Raw genomic sequence first — 22,177 nt, forward strand, 5'->3', positions numbered from 1 at the left:
AAATTTTATCTATTTCTATGACAGATTCTGATTCGATCAATCAATGTGACATCATCAATTTGATCTGCAATTAGACCACATTAGAGATGGTATATGAATATCAAGTTTATTTTAAAAACTTTAAATAATCTACACGAGTAACACTAAATTAAATTTGGCACATTCGGCAGAAAAACAGCAGGGGCAATCGATCCAATTCTACCTTTTACAGAATTCAAGCAATCTTACAATCAACAGAGAAAATCATCCCACTATTGCAACAACAAACCGAAGGTACCAAAGGGTTAACACTCAAGAATATATATAGGTTTAAATATTATACAGTAAACAATACGGTAATAACATTGGAAGATTCAAACAAGGATAGAAGGGTGTTGTTATGCTATATGGAACAACAGTCGACATAACCCGAAACCATAGGAGAGGACGCAAACTTACAAATTTGGAGCCAGCCAAGTCTGTTTCACTTAACTTTCAGAGAGCAAAATAAAGAGCTCATCATCCGTGATTGCACCCTTTTCCATAGCCCTTTCCAGAGCACTTAATCCACCACCATCTTTGATCGTTGATCGTGCACCTCTGCATGGTATCGGTCAAATTAAAATGGAGTAATAGATGAAAACATTATATGTAACAGCAATCTTTAACTAGTTGTTTTATGAAGCATGAGCAGAGCAATCAATGCGCTGGATGATTCAATAAATTATTTGTACGAAATTGGTTATCAAGCAATGCCGTATGTGCTAAAGCTTCCGTCTTCAGAATACGGTTATCAAACAATTGAATGTTATATAACTGGTACACATTTGATGTGGTATGCGGCATACACCAACGCCACATGACCACTCTGGAGGTCTTGTGATGTCGATTCGGGAGTAGCAAAGCACCAGACCAAACATGGTGGTCTCGTTCCCCAGATAGTTTCGCAGATTGGGTAAAAGAACTGTCTGCAGGTGTATGCTAAGTCCCAGATAAGATGCGACTACAGAAATCTTGGCATATACATAGGCTAAAATTAGTATCCATCCGCTTTGATGGTGTCATCTATTTGTCAGAAATATCACATTTCTTGTGGACAAGAAATTAAGAAAAATATGCAGCCTACCTTCTTAGTAAAAGCTTTGCCAATTGGTTTTTCCCTTTCGAAATGCAATGAAGCAAAGGAGTCCTGCCATGGAAGTCCCGCATATTTATATCAGCACCAAATTGCAGCAACAGCTCCACCATCACAGGATTCCCATATTGGCATGCTAGATGCAAAAGTGAACAACCTTGTAAACAATCCTTGATTCTCGGACAGGTTGATGGATCTTCTTTCTTGCTATCAAGTGGTGAGTCTTGTGCATCAACATGGTGATACAACTCAACAGTGAAAATATCATCAAAGGTGATATTTACGATATTGGTGTCTGACATTGCAATTAGACGATACACTTCTCGCAAATTATTAGTCTCAACTGCTTGCCAAATGTTTGCAGAGTTTGGAAGATCTCCAGGTTGCATTGCATCTCTAACAATCAGCAATTTCTCTACATACTGGTTAAGAGAAGGAATAATGTTAGACTTGTATTGAAAATCACAGTATTTATTATCAGAGTAGCGTGGGAAATGAAAGACTAATCTGAGCAGCAACAATTCACATTTACGAAAAATAGCAATCATCTAAAGGGGACTGTTGTATGTGCAAGTGGACGTGCTTTTCAGCAGTGAACATGAATGCTAATGGGGCCGGGGGTATCAAGGACAAAGAATCCAACACGAGATGATCATGAACACAAGGAATAGCATATCATATCCTAGAACGGTTTATTCCATTCTTGCATAAAAAGCCAAATCATCCACCTATCAATTTAAAAATAATTACCAGTTAATATTACCACAATGACTTAAAAGGAGGTGATTATGCAAGAAGTTCCCTGATGACTGAAAAAACTGGTCAAACTGCCCCTTAAATTAAACGGCTAGTGCAAGTGAGAGTGGAGAGGCGGAAGAAAGAATAAATGCATTAATAGTCAAGTATGAATTTCTATGCATGGACATCAAGACAAAAAGAAATCCAACAAAATACCTTAGCATTGATGTACTTCTCTCTATGGGAAATCGGATCTTTGGCGCATGGTTTTGTTATTGATGTGCCAAGGGCATTTGATTCATCCACTCTGCAAAGAACAACATTTTAGCATGAAATGGAAAGCTATTTACTGTATCTAGAACACAAAATTAAGCTAACAGCGCAACAAATTATTGACCTTCAGTTCGACCATACCAGCTTTGGTCTCCACAAATTCACCCTTTGAGAACTTAACCGATTAAAATGCTAACATATCTAACAAAATTAATGCATCTTTTTTTAATAAAAAAATAAAAAAAAATTGGCACACATTTAGGGGTAAAGGCTGCAATAAGGCAAAGAACAGGAAAAAGAAGAATGTGATAACTACTACACATCGTCAGATTCGTGTAGACAAGAATAAACAAAAAAACAGGATAAGGGTTTTACTTTTCCAAAAATTAAAATAGAACCAAATAAAATATTAGGGAAAAGGATATTAAACCCAACATTAAAATAAGATTTTCCAATTTAAAGTTCACCATACAGAATTAGCATTAGAAATTAACAGATTAGTTTAGTAGCAGCATTTTCATTTTCCTGTTAGCCCAAGGAAATCTTACCTCTCATTCTGAAAAAGTGAACCTTCCCATACAGAGTTACAGTAAGCATTACCCAGAGAACGAAATAAATCCACGGTCGAAGATTCCCACACTTTAACATCTAATGTCAGAGATCTCACCTGTACGGAGAAAATTAGTTTTTATTTTATTAAAGAATCTTAAAATGAAAGAACAGAAATTTCTTTCTCTCAACCTCCTCCCTCTTATTTGTTCCCTTTTTTAAAGATATTTGTTCTTCTGACTTAAATTTTCTTATTTTGCGTGTTAAAATAGCAAGTGGATTGTAATTCAACTCATAAAATTCAGGGGTTGGAACGTAACAGCTCGTATAGTCCACATTTTCACAGCAACACTACTTACAAGTCAATGACATAAAAGTCATTTATTGTACAACAGATTATCCCAATAGCCTGCTCCAGCACCCAGAAGTGTAGAAAATGAAGGGAACTTTTTTTTTTTGATAAGAATTACAGGCCTCGTTAAAAACCCCCTTCTTGATTAAAGGATCTTTTAGAGAAGCTCCTTAATCAGCGGAAGAAGGAAAAGAGTGCCTTAGGATTTTATTGATCATAACCAAAGTACATAAGATACAACCATAAGACAAGCAAACTGAAAGTATAGAAGCAGGTTTGAAATTGTACAACATATTCTCCTAACAGATAGGTAAAACACCCAAAAATGTTGGAAATGAACGGAGGTAAATACTTAAGAGACCATAATGTGGAAATCATTTCAACAATCTAAAATATTTCACTCTAAAATGGACTTCCTACCTTGTACACCAACTGTATAGGTAGCAATAGTTATGACATGGTATACAATGCATTAAGTTCAGTTTCAAGAAACCAAATATGGAAAGTGTAATAGCTAAAATAACAAGATTAGTAAGAAGAAACCATAGCCGCTACCTAATACCCTTCAATCTCTCTACTATAAGAATAAATTTTTTGTAGTATTAATATAACTACATCACAGCTAACAGCGGACACTAAATGTTTAGTAATACCAAAGAGCATAACCTACATGTTTCTACGAAACCTTACACAGGTTGAAGACCAAATATAGATTATTAATTATGAATTAAAAACCAACATAGCAAAATTAACAAAAAATAAAACGGTCGTAAGGTCTTTTCCTCTTCTTTGAAGAATAAATTGCACCTTTGAAATGTGTACACCAAGATTACGGTGTACACCTGAACATTCAATGCATAATAATATGCCAAGATTAAGAGACGCCCAATCTGGCTCAGGAGCATTGCACTCTGCACAAACATCATTTCCAGAAATTTCTCTGAGGACTGCAGAGACAGGATCTGCTCTGTTGCCAATTCGGTCATTCCCTAAAGGAGGAAGGCTCTTAGGTGACCTAGCATTAGAAGAAGCTCTGCGTGTAAAATCTTTATTCTCCACAAGCTTTTTTTCCCAAATGCAGCCACAACAGAACCAAATCACTATCAGTAGCATTTCATGAGAAATCTCGTATCAGAATCACAAGAAATAGAAAAGGAATGGCTTTAAGGGGAAAAAAAGAACCTGCTGCCTGATACGATAGTTGAAGAGAGATGTAATAACTGCAGTTATTTTATTAACCCAGTCCATTCTATCTGCCCCATTTTCAGCCTGAACAGAACAGTGACAAAAAGTACCAGCACAATCATCGCATTTACTTATCTAATTCAAGCATAATTGTAATAATTGTTTCACACTTAAATTCAAACAAGGGATTTGATAAATGCTTCTTTCTCTTTTAAGGGGCATAAGACCATAGCATCAATCATCAAGAGTTCAAACTTTGGTCAATCTTAAATAGCTATAATTAAGGTTTCATGAGATAATTTACAATACACAAAATTTCAAGCAAAAATCCAACAATAACAGCAAGAAAACAAACCCTTTTCACGCTCTATGTAGTCAGTTAAGCGTATCATAATGTGACCTTGATATGCTTTTAAACTACATTCTTGATAAGTTTAGGAAAAGTGAAGCAAAAAAGATTTCAATGACCAATCAATATCACCTGCAATGTGTATGTTTTCAGTGGAGATATGATCCTGAAGCAAAGCCGTAAATCTGTATCTTCTGTGTCCATCTTTATGGTTGAAATATGAAGATCAATCGGATGGTAGCCCAAAGTATCTTCATTAAACGATGATGACCTATTATGATTTGCACGAAATCTTGAAAATACACCACTATTGTGTTCAGCCGAACCAGCATACTGATGGAGAGAACCCTGGGAATAAAGAAGAGAAAGTAAAATCATACCTCATCAAGATCATTTTCACTTCATTTTCAAATAGATTTATTGTCTAACCTAAGCCTTATGCAATGTTTTATCCATGGAATCATCTACTGGACTCAATCTACTATCTATATGCATCATGCTTGTTGCATTTCAATTTCAAATTAACTCTAATATCTGCATATCTGAGCGATCTGAAAATTTAGTAGAAAACATGAAACCAACTGTCAAAAATTCCATGGGTCTTCAGGCTGCCAATAATTTGAAAATATTTACACTAGATAAAAACACTGTATCAAAAGCCAATTAGGGGGAAGATGAAAGACTCAAATATACTATCTGGGCTTTCAAGTTGCCGATATGTACATAAATCTCTCCCCTATAAATATATTTGTTCATACAGAAACAAACATGGGAAACATCATTTAGCAATTGAAACTTGGGCTTAATAGCCTGTAAGAATTTTGCTCTAAAATCTTAAAGGATGAGAAATTTTGCTCTAAAATCTTAAAAGACAGATACTGACTGATAAGCATCACTGAAAAAGAAGATATTGTCAGACCATGTTCAAATCAACATTTTACCATAAAGTCCACTAATGCAACTTAGAAGCCTTCTCTCTCCCAACCAGCTAAACATAACATTTTAATACAAATTATACTCATGCAACTTAGAAGCCTTCTTCCTAATGAATGAGGAACTCAAATGATTTAGAAGAGCTGGCTGGAAAACAAGGTTAAAATTGACTTTTAACTTTTCAGCAGCCAGATACAGCAACTTCATAACTTTGAGCATATCCAGACTACAATGTATTTTGAGTTAATAAGAAAGATGAGAATAGATAGTAAATATATGAAGTGCTTTGATAGAAATTCGAGTCTCTCCTGTTTAAAATTTTTGGACACACATTTTGTCACTACATCTAAAGGATTATTTGAAAATTTGTGTAGAATTGCATTAGTCATTTCCATTTCTCTCCAAATCTAACCAAACAGACGGATAAACATGAGGCAAAGAGAAATTGTAAGTCTACTCTTTTCACTTGTGAACTTGCTATGTGAATGGAATCAATAATCTCTCTCCATATTTTCTCAATCTGAAAGACACTGTCATAGCACAACAAAACCATATAATACTTACTATAGTGTCACACCTCCTCAAATTTGTCAAATTGCATCAAGATGGAAATCAAGAATACATGTTCCCATTATCCATAATCTTATTTAGAAGACAACATGTTTCATGATGAATTGTTAAACTTGATCAACCAAGGGCAGCAGCAAAGTAAATGTAACATACCATTGGTTTGGTACCCTTACTCCTATAATAGTATAAAGTTCCTTGACTATCAAGTACAAAGAACCTCCTCTTCCAATCTCCCCTCAAACTAGAAGGGCGTTTTAACAAATATCCTTGTTTGATTATATGGGTCTGAAAAGGAATGAAAAAATATAATATTATTTCATCCTCCAAATAAAATTGATGAAACAAACACACTGCCAATGTGATAAAATCAGAAAAGAATATTACTAACTCACCTCCCCATCTATGAAGGACTGCATGATTGCCTCTATGTTTTTGTCTGTGTTCATGCCAATAACATGAATGCTACCAGAACTTGTTGACGGCTCTATGTTACTAGAAGATCGCAAAGCATCTATCTCAGCTTGGGTCCTGAATCCTTGAATACGTTTTTCAAGCATATCCTTCTCAGCATTTGCTAATTCCTTTGCTTGCTGGGCATATGTCAATACCTGTTATATCAAACCATGATAAACTAATTTAATATAGAGGAGAAACTGGATAAACAAATGCGATAACAAAATCACAATTTTAAGATGAAAAGTGTGTGTCCTACACAATGTAAGACCATCTAACAGAGACATGCATGAAAATTATGCATGTATATAAAAGAGAACATAAATCAATATCTACAATTGAATTCAGGAGACGAATTCTATTTTACACGGACTTGGTAAAAATACCAGATGATATGCATCCATTTGTTTCATTTGTCTTTTCCTATAAGTTTTAGACTCAAGGATTTGACCAAAAAGTGGCCAAATTTAGGATATTGTAGTGGACACTTAAAATGATAAAAAAAAATGTTAAAAAAAGAAAAGACTCCCAATACAGCTCTCTTGAAATATATGTGCTGGGCCACTATGAAGATTGCATACTAATTGAGGCCTATGCTGACCCTAAATCTCATTTAAGTTTAAACTGTGCTGGTTTAGTTTAAAAGTGTGAGCTTGAAATCAAGTGGTATTTCATTACTAGAAGTTCCAAAGGCCATTAAAAATAAAATTCAAAGAACTTTGATTAAAGAAGTCATGGTAACCCCTCCAATCCTGAATCTAATATTCTTCCTCTAAATATTTTACTTTTTCCTCTTATTATTATTATAATTTTATCTTTTCCCTATCTTTTCCTTCTTTTCTTGCTCTATCTTTACCATCATACGATATTTCTTTGCTTCCTATTTTCATCTCTCTTACTTTATCCTTTTTGAGTGTAAATTTATTGTCAGTAACTGGATATAATTTTTTCAGTTTAATGATAAACAGTTACCATGCAACTAGATGATTCTAGGGTATAGATAAGTTTACATGCATTGACAGACAGAACTTAGACATGTTAACTCCCAAAAGAAAAACACACAAGAATACAGCTATATGTCTTGTATCTGTTTATACTTTGTAACAAAAAACACTTCTAATCATATGCTTGAGAAAAGAAATGGGAGTGCAAGCAATATCAATACTAGCTTCTAAAAGAAAAGAGAGTATTCACAAAGTGTATGGATTAGTTACATTGAACAATTTTTTTTTCCTAGTTTCCAATGCATCCAACATTGTATTCATAGTTCATAGGCTAATAGCAGAGCCAACTTTCCATGGAAGCTTGTTTTGAAACCATTGATTCTACTGATTACAAGTTATTAAATAATTAATACTGTTAACTGGAAGTGAAAATCAACTTTCTTTTCCTCCCTAAATGAACAATGTGATATATTACCTGGTGAATAAATGGTTCCAACTGGCTCAATAAGTCATACCCCTATGACAAAAGCAATCAATTATATTCAGTCCACAAACATAACTCATATAACTACCAAAAAGAAGTCTAAAAGGAAAATACAAACCAGCTTAAAATATCTAAGGTGGCCGTCCATAATTGCACTTATAGATTCTAGAAACTCGTACTTCTTTTTTGCTTCAATATTCATTAGAGAATTTACCTGTTTTCCTTAAACCAAAATGAAAAGTTACCAGACCACGCATGGAATAATATCAATAATTGAACACAAACAAACAGTGAGCTTTGCAACCACAGTAAACATACTAAATTGAAGCGGTTTCTCTCGAAAGCAGATTTTGAATTCTCTAGATCCTGCCAAAAATTAAAACCCAATCCAACCCAGAGCACAAGCCAGGTTAGTTTTATACAAGGTTGGAAGTTATCAAGAAAACACAAGAGATGTGGTCAATGACATGGTATAATCCGAACAAACAATGCAATCATTACCAAAAAACAAAGCCAAACTTGAAGAAAAAGAGGTATTACTTATAGGGTCTCAGAAGGAAAGTTTAAGATTTGCACTTAATGGATATCTAAAATTTGCATCAAATTTTCATAATTTTACCTAATGGACTCGAAGGTATTTAAAATTTTGTCAATGTGGATCAAATATGAGCATACTAGAGACAACATGATTGATACCTATGCAGAAAAGACCATATTGTGTAAATATTTCATCCAGACAAGTGGAAACATGCTTTCTTCAGAAAAAGGTAAGCAAAGAGAAAGGCACAACATCAGGATTTATAGTTCAAATACAAAACAAGTACCATAACTACAAGCTAAAATGATATCAGATCCATAATCAAGAGAATATGTGCTTTGTTTCTTTCTGAAGGTACTGTAATAGTAAAACATTTATCAATTAATGAACCAGATTCAGCAAAACAGAAAAGTGAGAGAACTAGCAGAACACATGGAGCATAGTAAAAGAATGTCATCTCAAAACACAAGGAGCATGGTAAAAGAACGTCGTCTCTCACCTTTCTTTAAAACATGTGTGAAGTCAATATTACAAAAGGAAAGAGCATACCTCTTCTAGCACAGCAACAACATCTTCTGGTGTGTTTTTCTTCAAAGAGACAAACTTCTCACGTGCCTGCCAATACAGATTATTTGGTAAAAAGCATTATCTATTACAACAATCAAGGAACATGATGCTTTTTTTTTTTGATAGGAATAGGATGCCTCATTAAAAACCTCCCTCATAGTGGTCCTCTGCCCTAAAGCTAGGACCACCTAGCGGAAGGAGGAAAAGAGTGCATCAATTTATTGATAATAAACCAGATACATAAGACTTAAAAACAGTCTTGCAAACTACATAAAACTTAAAAACAGTCCTGAGGGTACTTTGCTCTTAAGGCTTACAAACCTGCCTAAGCAACGACAAAAATTACCCAATTCCTTCCTTTGCTAACTTATCGGCCTCACAGTTACACCATCTAGGAATCCACCTAACAAAAGCCTGAATAGCAGAAAAAATAGACACAATTTCCTTGACAAAGTTTGACAGAAAAGCAGGTGTAAGAGCTTGGTCTTTAATCCAATCCACTGTTATCTTTGAATCGCTTTCAATAATTAGTCTGCCCTTCGAAGCCCATTGTGATGAAACAAATAGGTCAATTCCTTTTTTGATAGCCTTCAGCTCTGCTAGGATTGTAGGATAAGGACCGACACTTTCTGAAAAAGAGAAAAGAATATCCCGATTCCAATCTCTGAGAATTCTCCCTATTCCAGCATACATACCAACCGTACTAATAGCCCCATCCACGTTCAACTTAAAAAAATCCACTGGAGGAGGACTCCAACAAATCGCCCTCCTATTCATGTCTATGAACTCTGTTAGATTATCAGCCAAAGAAAGGTCAGCAATTAAAGAATCCACCTGAATAGGGATAAGTGGATATTTTGCCAAATACCATTTGGCTAACCTTAACCGAACAGTGAAAAACAATGATAATCTATCCAACTTCTTTTCCTCAAAAATGATCTCATTTCTAATCTTCCATATTGACCAAAAAACTGCCCCCGGAATAAACTTCCACATAGCAGATTTAGGATTCACATCAGCCCAAGAACTAAGCAGAGAAGGAGGGTCTGGCGGTAAAACTAACCGAAAACCCCAGTACCCTATAATCTTATACCAAAGTTCCCACGAAACTCGACATGAAATTAAAAGATGCTGGATTGATTCATCCTGCAGGTTACAAAGTGGGCAGAGAATGTTCTCCCCTAAAGGAACCTCTCTTCTCAACAATTCAACTCTAACATCAACTTTTTGATGGGACAATTGCCAAATGAAAGATTCTACTCTAGGAGGAACTAAGCCCAACCAAACACAGTTACTCCAAAATAAAGATTCATCATTAAAATTATAAAGAGCTTTCCTACAATCTTTAACAGAAAACAGCCCCACATTCAACCCATTCCACAACAACCCATCATCCAATGACTCAATAAGTTTAACATTTTTCAGCCTATCCAACAGCTCTACCAGCTGCTCCACCTCCCAATCACAAAGATTCCTCCTAGTCTTCACACACCATTCCCATCCGGTTGAATCAAAACTCCCAAAGTCTGCAACATTACCCGTTTTATTAGTAGAAAGGGCAAAAATTCTTGGAAAAAGAAATTTCAAAGGAAACTCCCCAAGCCATGTATCACACCAAAAGGATATAGATTTCCCATTCCCAATTTGTATCTTTGCATGAGATCTAAGACAACCTCCAATGGTATCATCCTTAATGAAGTTATTAACAATTCCCCTCCACATCCAAGAGTCATTTTGAGAAATAACCTTGTTAATATCCATGGTCTGACAGCTGACATTGTGTTTACAACATAAGAATTTCTTCAACATCGAATTTTTGTCATTTGCAAATTTCCAAATCCACTTACCCAACAAAGCTCGGTTTGAAACATTCAAATCAACAACACCCAAACCACCAGCACTCAACGGTTTGCAAATTTTATCCCAGCTCACCCAGTGAATTTTCTTCTTTCCATCCCCTCCACCCCATAAAAAAATCGACATCATGGAATTTAACCGGTGAGAAATAGTAGAAGGCATCTTAAAAATGGATAGGTAAAAAATAGGTAGGGAAGATAAAACCGAGTTAATAAGTACTAACCTACCGGCCATAGATAGAGAATTAGCTTTCCAGCCTGCCAATTTCTTGCTGAAATTATCAATGACCGGTTCCCAAAGCTTTGCCGAGTTCTTCTTCTCCCCTAAAGGTAGACCTAAGTAAACAGTCAGGAATGAATCAACAGAGCAGCCAATATCCCTAGCCCAAACATCAAGGATGTCACTCTCCACATTAATCCCATACAGCTTGCTTTTTGCTAAATTCAGTTGGAGCCCCGTCAATAAACCGAAAATCCTCAAAACTCTTCTAACATTCTTTATCTGATTAATTGAATCTCGACAAAAAATAATTAAATCATCTGCAAACTGCAGGTGAGACAAAGTAAAAGAGTTTTGAATGTTTCCAAAAGAGAACCCCTGAAAAAAACCCAAGTCCATTACTTTCGACAGCATCAAATGTAGTAATTCCCCAACCATGTTAAACAAAAGAGGAGAAAGGCTGCAACCTTGCCTCAAACCTTTAGCAATCGGGAACTCTTCAGTAGAAGAACCATTCACTAGAACCGAGATAGAAGCCGTTGAAATGCATTGTTTGATCCAAGAACACCACCTCTCGCCGAATCCCATCTTTATCATTAACTTTTGCAGAATCTGCCACTCCACAGTGTCGTAGGCTCTACTAAAATCCACTTTAAATACAACCCCTTTAAGTCCTTGCTTCCTCTAAGAATCAATACCTTCGTTGGCCAAACATGCACAATCTAACAATTGCCTTCCCGGAATAAAAGCAAACTGTGACAGACTAATAATATCATCGATAATCGATATTAGCCTCTTGGAAAGAACTTTTGACAGAATTTTGTACAGGCTGCCCACAAGACTAATAGGTCTATAGTCTTCAATACACTCAGGATTACCTTTCTTAGGAATCAAGGTAATAAATGCATGATTAACTCCATGAACCCACTTCTTTCCTTTATAGAAATCTGAGAAAAACTCAATAATATGATTCTTAGGAATTTTCCAGTATTTCTTGTAAAAACCCATGGTAAAACCATCCGGTCCAGGAGCTTTAGTACTATCCGAAGAAGAAATTGCTTGCCATATTTCTTGTTCCGAGAATTCCTCCTCCAAATATGCGCATTTAGATGTTGTTAACTGTGCAAAATCCAAATTCAAGTCCTCTGCCTCTAAGGCCGAATTGAAGTTGTATGCAGACTTGAAAAAACTATACACACTTTCTTTTATTTTTCCCGCATCCGAAATTAAAACTCCATCAATTTTCAATGAATGAATGGAGTTTACTCTATTCCTTCTCATAGCACTTAGATGAAAAAACCTAGTATTTCTGTCTCCACCCTTAATCCACCTACTTCTGGACTTTTGATACCAAATGCTCTCCTCGATCCTAAACAACCTCCACAACTCTTTTTTGCAGTCAACCCACTGATCCCATTCACCCTTAGATAAGATTCGACATTGAGACTTTCTTTCCAAGTCATGTACTTCAAGCATCGAAATTGAATCTGACAACCCAAAGTGACTACCTCCAGGCCATCTTTTAATCTGTTTTTTAGCAGCCTATAACATCCTAAAAATCCCCCCATTATTCCTCTTCTTCTTCTCAACAGACACCAAGTCTTCTACCCATCCATCAAAACCTTTTTCCTCTAAAAGGTAATTAAAAAATCTAAAAGGTTTAGGGCCCCAATTGATACTAACATCTTCCAACAAAACTGGATTGTGATCAGAAATAGAATTCGATAGAAGGGACTGTGAGATCTTAGGAAAATTGTTCAGGAAACTACCACTAATTAGGAAGCGGTCTAGTCTAACCCATGTAGAATCTTCTCTATTGCTACACCATGTGAAAGTCCCTCCTGACATAGGCAAATCAATAAGATTTACCTTGATTTGCCTGTTGCACAAAAGATATGAAAATATCAAATGTATGCCAATTCTGTGATTTCCCATTTTTTTCTTGCGGATCAAGATACGCATTAAAGTCACCCCCTATACAAACCGGTAGATCCAACAAAATCTAACAACTCCCCATAAAATTCATCTTTTTCAGATTCAATAACAGGACCATAGACATTAAAAAAAGCGCATTCCTCTTGGTCATTCATATAATTTCCCACCAGTGCCAAGAACCTATTGTGCACATGCTTATTTGTAACTTTGAACGCATTATCATTCCACATAGAAATCAAACCACCCTTTGACCCCTGTGCTAGAGACACCATCACCTCCTTTAAGAAATTTCCTCCAATCTTTCTAGTAATCGATACATGACATTTTTCTAACTTTGATTCTTGGATAAAAAGCAGAACTGGTCTAACCTTCTTTACTAGCCTTGCAACAGCAATATATTTTTCTCTCCCCCCTAACCCTCTAATGTTCCAAGATAAAATGTTTAATCTATTCATCAAAAAACAACACTCCCACAACCAAAACCCAACTCTCCAAACAGCAAAAAAGTGAGACTCTGCAAATCATCCATCCCTTGCTGACTCAGACCCATCTTCCAGGCTTAAAATTTTTTCTATGAAAGTCTTCTTACCTTCCTTGAACGAAAGGCCTAACAACTGACAAACTTCCCAAGTAGCCATTGCTTCCTCCACCACCTTCGAGAATTGAGGTGAAAAGACACTAGGTGAATTAACCAGATCCACTGCTTCCCTAGTTAAAACTCTTCTCTCCCTTCTTTTAGTTCTTTTTGTCCCTGTAGCAGGAATAGTAGTTGCTTCCACAACCTCTGAAGAGCTATTCCTAATAAATGGTACCACAGAAGAGTTCTGATTATTAGCAGAACAATTAATAGCCTTTTCCAACTTCCCATTTTATCTGAAGAAAACTGCTGAAAATCTTCTTTTCTAGACGAAAGTTCTTTCTGTTCATTTCCAACCCAGTGATTTCTCACCCTCGATCTACTATAAAATCTTCTATAGTTGGCCATTCTCCTCCTCTCTAATGGCACACTTTTAGAAGAAAGTAATCTTCTATGTTGAATCAACGTTCTGCCTCTTGAAGAAAACTGTGAGGATTCCTGATTAGGAGCTGACAGCATTAAGTTAGGATTTAAAGGCTCAATTTCTTCACAGTCCTCGAAATTCACTGAATTTCTCTTCTTCTTACAAAAAGAAGAATCACTACCCGCATTGAGAATTACTTGATTGACATCCTTTACCATTCTCAACTTCTTTTGAACATCTCTATTGTTAACTATACCTTCATCCCTCATTACATCTGTATCTTGATCTTGAAAATCGGACAAAGGCTGATCCTTTTTTTTATTTACTGCCCTGGCCCAATTCAACTTCACAACAGGGCCCGCTGGGAAAATTTTAGTTATAGGAGAAAGAGACTCCCCATTTGAATCAGAATGGGCTTGGATACTCTGGTCCACAGCCTCTCGCAGCCCAATTCCTGCATAATCCCCACAATAGTTTAAATCAAATTCAAATTTGTCTGACACCCCATTATTATTGGGCAGAGTGACAGACTTCTTTTTCAAATAATGTTCCTCGTCTTCTTCTGACATCCTCCTTTCTAGACTGGTCTGAAGCCACGTGTCTACCTTTGACCGAAATCCTTTTTCTGAATTTTCCCTGTTGTCTTCTTCCTTCTCTAAGTTTCTACCATCGTCCCCCTTTGACACATCGTTATTGAAGCTGCTATATGAAAAATTCCGCCTCACGACTCCAAAATCTTCAGAGTTAGGATTACAACTGGTACCCACATTAATTTTAACTTTAAAGGATCTGCCATAAGAACCCACAATAACAGATTCTTGTACATCAAAAGGGCTTGCAACCCTCAACAGCATTCTGGCCAAAGAAAGATCATCTCTATTTCTTGTTTCCTCCAGGATACTCACAACCTTTCCCCATTTTTCACCAAGCTTCTCCAAAAAAGGAACACTCCAACTAAAAAGCGGTAAACCAACCAACTCGACCAAGCAATAAGCCAAAGGAACTCCATCTTCACTCAACAACGGATCTACCCAATCAAACCAGCAGTATAGTTTCTCTCGGAGACTCGACCATGCCTCTAAAAACTCTTCATTTGTATTGAACATAATAATGCTAGCGTTCCTGATATATCCCCACCTTATTATCTTAACCTGGAATCCCTCCTTTGCCAAAGCTCTCTTCACCATATCAGGCTGAAATGGATCTTTGATAACCCCAGTTAAGGAGTTTTTCACCCAGCAAAAATCATCTGATGGGAAATGCATATCCCAAACATTTCTATTCCATTTGCATTCTTCTGACCTCCCTTATTCACCATACGACCTGGATCCACGCTCCTACTGTTGGCCACATTCACAACCTCCTTATACGATCTTTCATCTCTCAAACTTCTCGGTTTCTCCAACGTAGCCTGCAATTCACCATTAACCTCTCTACCAAGCTTAAAACCATCCAACTGATTTCTTTTTACCTCTGCTTCTCTTTTTCTGCCCCTCTTGTACTTTGCAATCCCCACTGAGACTCTCTTCTCATCAATCAGCGTACCGTTTACATTATGAACTGCTCTTCTGCAACCTACCTCCTTCGCAAATTGCACAAAAGCAAACGTGGATGACTTATAATTTGGTTTAGACATAAAACTTGGAATAAAAACCCTCACTATTTTTCCATAATGGTTAAAAATCTCTCTTAACTCAATTCTAGTAACTCTCGTACTAAGATTGTCAACAAAGACAGTCCATTCCTCACCAGAGGACGAACTACCAAAAAAACTCGCTCTTTTTCTCTCTCTACTTTTCTCACTCATACTGACTCTTGTACACCCTTTTTCGTTTATTATGCTTGCTCGGGGACTTAATAAAATTTCAGAGGAAAAGTAGCTAATATTTAAAACTTTTATAAATCCACTGAACTTACTTTTGATTTCATAGAATCTGGATTAGTAAACCCAATGGAGAATTTATGTAGAAATGAGACATCTTCAATAATGTTTGCTACATAATATTGAAGATAGTAAACCAGTAACAAATCTGTTTGATGCAAAGAATATTCCGAGTTTAGAACAAACAAGACATTTCATCAGGTTACTAATTTCGTTTCTTGGTTATTCAACTCTATTTAATAGCTTTTGATTTAGAAGATTTCTGTGCTAGTACATATAAACATGATATGTACCTAAGAATTGGATTGTTCAAAAATTTACTTGAGATGACCTCAAAAGTAAGAGGGAGAAAGAGAAACAGTGAAGGAAACTCAAATTGTCGCTAATATGAAAGCCCAAACTCAACTTCATGTGAAAAGGAAGTTTCTGTTGTGTTAATACCTGAGCACATCCAGTGATAGCTTTGTCAAATCGTTGACGAGACTCCTGAAAAAAGACAAGAGGAGAAGAGCAGTCATGTAAATTGTGAGGGCAGGGGAAATAAAGATTTGAATTTAGCTCCACATTCTAATCTAATTAGCAAAAAAAAAAGAAAAAAAATGTAATGAAAAATGTGGAACTACAATAATGAATGTAATCATTATATTTTCCTATCTGATTCATTCTCCACCTGGCGCACCCACCCACCAAACTCCTACCTTCAGAATTTATTGTATTCAGACAAGACATCTCAAGCCATACTGCAAATATTGGGCTTCAACGATTATCAAGAACTAAATCCAATATGTTAATCCGCAAAGAGTGTATAAGAGTTCTTATGCAGGCAATATACACTCTTCTAAAACACAGTAATGTCCATGACTTGGATAAGAAACACTTTAATATGTCCTGGGCAAAAAAGAAACTTAATATGGCTCAGGATTAGGTTCTATTCATTTTAGGGTCATATTTTTCCCAACATTCTGAGTTTAATATTCCAAAGTGGATTACTTAGTTTTGCTAGAGACAGCTTCATTATCAAAACAATAATGAAAGAAGCAAAGGAGGCAAATTTAGTGGAAATTATTAAATGGTAAAGGAAAAGGAATATTCTTACTTTAAGTACATGGATTTAAATAAACATATTCTTAGGCAAACAGCAAACTACACGGATACATGGTATGGAGGATAATGGAAATGGATAAGCTTCAACCCAGAAACAAGTGAGACAAGAGAAACCATAAAACTCAAACCACAGAAATAACAAGAAAACTAAAGAATGATGTTTTATAGTGGAAGAAATAATTCAATTTTGGCCCCTTCTAAAATGTCTCAACTTATCCAAACATAGCACATGAATAGACTAAAGAAAAAATGACAAGTAATCAGGTTTGCTATAAAACCAAAGTGGGTTAAACAAAAATCAATCATCCTATATCATCCAATATACCTAGATCAAATTTAAAGAGTCACAAGAAAACCCAAGGAAACTGCAGCAATCATTAACAACCCACTGTGCAAGCACATCCAATTTTCAATGCAAAATCAAGTTAATCCCAGTGACTTGGACTATGGAAATGTGGCAAGTTGATAACAACATCAATTCCAAATTGATGATCAAAACCACCAAATTTAGAAAATGAAAAAAATTGAGGTAGTGATTGAATTAGCTTCACCTTTGCATCTTGCAAGTCAACAGTTGTAAAGTGCATTAGCCGATCAATTAAGACATGCTCCACCTGTAATGGATTATTCAAATTTCAAACTATGATATAAAATTGAGCTTCCCAGTGGCATGAGGTAAATGTTAATATTGACTCTCTGACATAAAAAGTGTTCTAAAATAAAAATTTTCTCATCTGAAGTTACGCTGCAAGTGACCTTAAGATTGTTAGCATTCATGCAACATATCCAATGCTCGGTAATACGATTATATTAAAGAGCAAGGTAACCTAACCAGTTTGACACAAGACATCAGACAGAAAATGAGGAATTTAGAAAGTAGTTTCCTATGTAGAAATTAACACGTTAAATACACTTTAGAACAAAGCTACAATCTGAACAGGTGAATCTACTTTTGGTAGAAGACATATTTCATAAGACTGTACTAAAGTACAGGTTGCATACATGCATGTACTTAGCATGTTTTTTGAAAGACAAATGGCAAAGGTCCTTGATTTCTATCACATGTCAGCTTATTAGGAATTGATACCTTATATAGGCGCACCTTTACAAATGCAAGTTTAAAGGTACATGATATCAGTCATCTAGAAGCTTGTGTTCTGATTAATTTGTCTTTCATACTCATGTTGGGAGTGAATCCATAAGTAATTATGACATTAGACACAACATTTTCCCATGTAATTTCATTAACAGATATTTTACGAATGGCTTACAACACCAAACGACTTAGAAATATATAAAGGCATATCAATCCTTATGATCTTTATATATACCTGAGGCACCAACACTATTTAATCATGCATAATCGAGTCAAAAACAAAAAAGAAAGATGAATGTTGCCAAAGAAAATCACAATAAAGTAAAATGCTGGTAAAAAAACCAAATATATTTGTAATAAGCACTAATAAGACAGAGACAATGTATCCCAGTCTAATTCAATCGTATAAGAAAGAATCGCTTTTTTCTAGATGGCAAATCGATACCCACTTGTGAACAAAGCAACTCCTTATAGCTAGCAAGCTCACGAAAGACATTGATGAACTTGGACGTGATTGGCCCTACAAAAGGAAACATTTAAAAAATATTAAGGTGGAATCTTCAATCTTTCAGCTAAGTAATTCTATCTTCAACAGCACAAATCAGGCACATAATCTTCTCCTTCTACATTTTACATCTTAATCTTTGATAACCAAATTTGCGTAAGGCACAACAAAGGGGGGAAAATATTGATTCGAACAAACACAGAGGCATACATAAAGAAATAGAAAACCAGGAAAAAAATAAAGCATTAATTAAAACTCTAAAGCTCTTTGCACCAAAAAGAGAAGAAAAAAATCTCAGTCAGCAAACAAGCAAGCTAGTTACCTATGACTTATATTCACTAAGGAAAACTGAAGCAGCTAAATACTTGGGCCTAAGCAGCAGTTTAGTAAGAGGTAGGGAATCTTATAAAAAAAAAGTAAGAGGTAGGGAAACTAAAAGCTTAACCTCATTAGTAATTTAAAGGACCAACAGGATAATCTTCATATCATCTTCCAGCTGGACAACTCAACCATCAGATGAGTTGTAGCCAGTAAAAATAAATAGAAGGAACAAAACACAGACCACAACTTACCAGCAGCCAAAACAATGAAAAAATAAAACATAGACCACTCTTTCACCATATCCTTTTCAGTTTTTTTTTATTTAAAAAAAAAAGTCTTAGATACCCTATGCAATCTCAATTAACTAAAATCTCCTGAAGCAAAAGTTCCAAGCAGTTTCTAAACAAATATCTTAAGGGGTGCCATGGCATTCCAGACACACATCTAAATAAATATTTTACAATCATCAGCACAATGTCATAGGGCATAACAACAAATCTTCCTGGTTCAACTTTTGGGGAGTTTTCATGGGTCAGAGATTAGATGGGTTACTGAGAAGTAAAATCCTTCTACCTAAACTAATGGGAATACAGCTTCTTTCCACAGCTAAAATGAGCAACTACATGACAAAAGCTTCATTGGTCATCAATAATGGTAGAATAGGTCCTATCAAAAAAAATAATGGTAGAATAGGTTATTAGGTTTCTCCTCATCCTCTAGAGTAAGCAATCTGTATATAACTATCTGAAACACAGAGTAAAGCTAATATTATATAAGCTTATCATTATCATTGTCTTCCTACCACATATTTCATATCAGCCACACAACTCCATAAGAAATTATTGGAATATTTTTCTAAAAAACTAAGACCTTGACTGGTTCACCTAAAACCTCAATTGGTTCACCTAACTCCCAACTCTTGAATGGGAAACATCTTTAACTGAACTAGAATATCCATAGATAAGCTGGAGAACTAAATGTATCCACTTTTGATCCGGTCTTGCACAGACTTCAGGCCCAAGATCTCTACTTTTACAGTAAAAAAGGTCAAATATGAGGCTCCAACCTAGCACTCTGAATAAGAGTACATATTTCTAAATATTCACCAAGTAATTTGGAAGCTAACTTCATTCCCACCCAATTAGATCTCCTAACATTTCTTTGCCTTGACATTTAAAAAACACTGTAACGGGACGAACATAAGGATGTAAATGCAAATTAAGTGGTGAAAAAGCAATCACCGTTTAATAGAATTTATTGTGCAAAATGACAAAAGGAAAAATAGCCGAATGGCTTTTGGCTTTCTGCCATTGTTATATACAGTAGTTTACACGAGAAATGTTATTCAGAAGTCAGAAACACACATACATGCAAAATAAAACTAGTAACAATAGAACAAAATGTTGTTGACATTAACTAGTAAAAAACAATTTAACTAACTGGTGATGTAGTAAAAAATTGAATAAAAAGAGATATCGGCTACCTCCTATGGAAGCACTCATAGGATCATCATGTCCGCAACCAAATGCTTCTAAAGAATCAGCAAAGCTATTGTCTGCATTATATGCTTCTACAAGAGCTGTTCTGCAAAGGAAATAGAGACAGCAAAATATATATATGTGCGTGTGTGTGTGTGTGTAAAGAGAAAGAGTGAGAGATCTTCGATAATTCTTCTTATGTTTTACAATTTAAGTCACTAAAGTGAGCCCTTGAACCTTATTATATCCTTTTATTTTATTGGTTTTGAGCAATAAAACTATTTACCCTTTTTTTATTACAGCTGAAATTATATAACAGTGAGAGATCTTCGATAATTCTTCTTATGTTTTACAATTTAAGTCACTAAAGTGAGCCCTTGAACCTTATTATATCCTTTTATTTTATTGGTTTTGTGCAATAAAACTATTTACCCTTTTTTTATTACAGCTGAAATTATATAACAGGCACACAGAGAGGGCAAATTCAAGGTTACATGCTCAGGTAAAGAAGATAACAAAGATAAATTTATATTAGAGAACAAATTTTGAACTCAAAATCTAAACCAAGTTTGCTAAGAAACTGATGCTTTTGCAACATTCAAAATATCTTGTCAGCTCGAACTTAAGTATGTGTTGGATAGAGCATGCATCCGGTACAGATATCTTCAATCATCTAAAAGCTTCTCAATATATTCAGAGGATCGTATTCTCATGTCCACCTCCAACTATGTGTCGGACATGGGTAAATGGTGATTAAAGAAAAATGAGCAACATAGTTGTCAGTTAATATTGTGTGGAGATGACAAGTGAAAAGGCAATCAATCAGAACAACCGTAATGTCCTAGGAATGAAGCTTACTAGTCAGAAATCATAATCTCCATAAATTAAAACAAACAAAAATTAAATACAATCATTTCTAGCAGGAGTAAATGAAATAGTGATAACAGAGAGAGAGAAAAAAATGCATACCTATACTTTTTACTTCCTTCGGTCAGCATTTGACAGCGATTTTTCAACTCATCAGCCATGGATTCTAGAGAACATATCTGTTCAATCAACAAACACATTTTGTTTACTTTTAAGAAATAAAGAATAATGGAATGACAAACTGCTAATCAGCAGAGATTCAATGGAGATTTGATTATTCAGTAATAAAAATGAAATCATGAAACGGATTCACACTCGATTGATTGACTAATAAACAAATTTGAAAAATAGATTAAAATATATAATTCTCGAATCACAAATGTTAAATAATATCGAAATATGGAATTACCTGTTCTTGAAACATAGGAGAATCTTCTAGCTTGATAAACGCCGCCATTGCGAGTTTGCTTCTTTTTCCCGAAACTCGACACTGCAAAACCTCAGGGTCTCTATCTCGGATCCAGAAATGAAAATCTTAGAAAGCAAATCCCTATCGCTGCTGAATTAAATTATAAAGAAAGGATATCTTATGTTAGGTGGATTTGAAATGTTTTCGGGCCAGAAGTCTCTATCTTAGTCTTGATAGTTTGGGCTCACATCTGAGTCAATATTGAATTGGGCTATGGGGTCAAAGAGATTCCTAACTGATCTAGTTGATAGACATTTAACTTGAATCTGATAGATTTCAACTTGAATCTGATAAATTTTTAAATTTTAGATTTGAATCGTGTTTTTTAATAAACATGGTCGGGTTTTAGGTGAAAAAAAGATTGACCCAATCCAAGATTCTCTCTATATTATTT

At 35.3% G+C, this 22,177-nt stretch overlaps 1 protein-coding gene across 2 annotated transcripts; it reads right to left on the reverse strand.

Annotated features, from left to right (window-relative positions):
* Window positions 1-291: 291 nt before the first annotated feature.
* On the reverse strand, window positions 292-21,867 carry LOC120193378 (ADP-ribosylation factor GTPase-activating protein AGD4-like). Of its 2 annotated transcripts, none has more exons than XM_039195888.1 (19): window positions 21,724-21,867; window positions 21,417-21,493; window positions 20,453-20,553; window positions 18,593-18,663; window positions 17,599-17,661; window positions 16,385-16,429; window positions 9,032-9,097; window positions 8,263-8,310; window positions 8,063-8,158; window positions 7,936-7,977; window positions 6,456-6,671; window positions 6,217-6,348; window positions 4,693-4,908; window positions 4,209-4,295; window positions 3,834-4,088; window positions 2,674-2,792; window positions 2,069-2,159; window positions 1,106-1,536; window positions 292-579 (listed from the first exon to the last, which is right to left on the reverse strand). In XM_039195888.1, the coding sequence occupies exons 1-19, from the start codon at window positions 21,769-21,771 to the stop codon at window positions 468-470; spliced, it is 2,316 nt and encodes a 771-aa protein (XP_039051819.1). In that variant the 5' UTR covers window positions 21,772-21,867; the 3' UTR covers window positions 292-467. The 2 variants fall into 2 exon arrangements, with proteins under 2 accessions (XP_039051819.1, XP_039051820.1); XM_039195889.1 differs by having other exon boundaries at window positions 20,453-20,548; window positions 21,724-21,770.
* Window positions 21,868-22,177: the final 310 nt, after the last annotated feature.

Source organism: Hibiscus syriacus, unplaced genomic scaffold, assembly GCF_006381635.1.
Source record: "Hibiscus syriacus cultivar Baekdansim isolate YM2019G1 unplaced genomic scaffold, ASM638163v2 tig00116995_pilon, whole genome shotgun sequence".
Taxonomy (NCBI): domain Eukaryota; kingdom Viridiplantae; phylum Streptophyta; class Magnoliopsida; order Malvales; family Malvaceae; genus Hibiscus; species Hibiscus syriacus.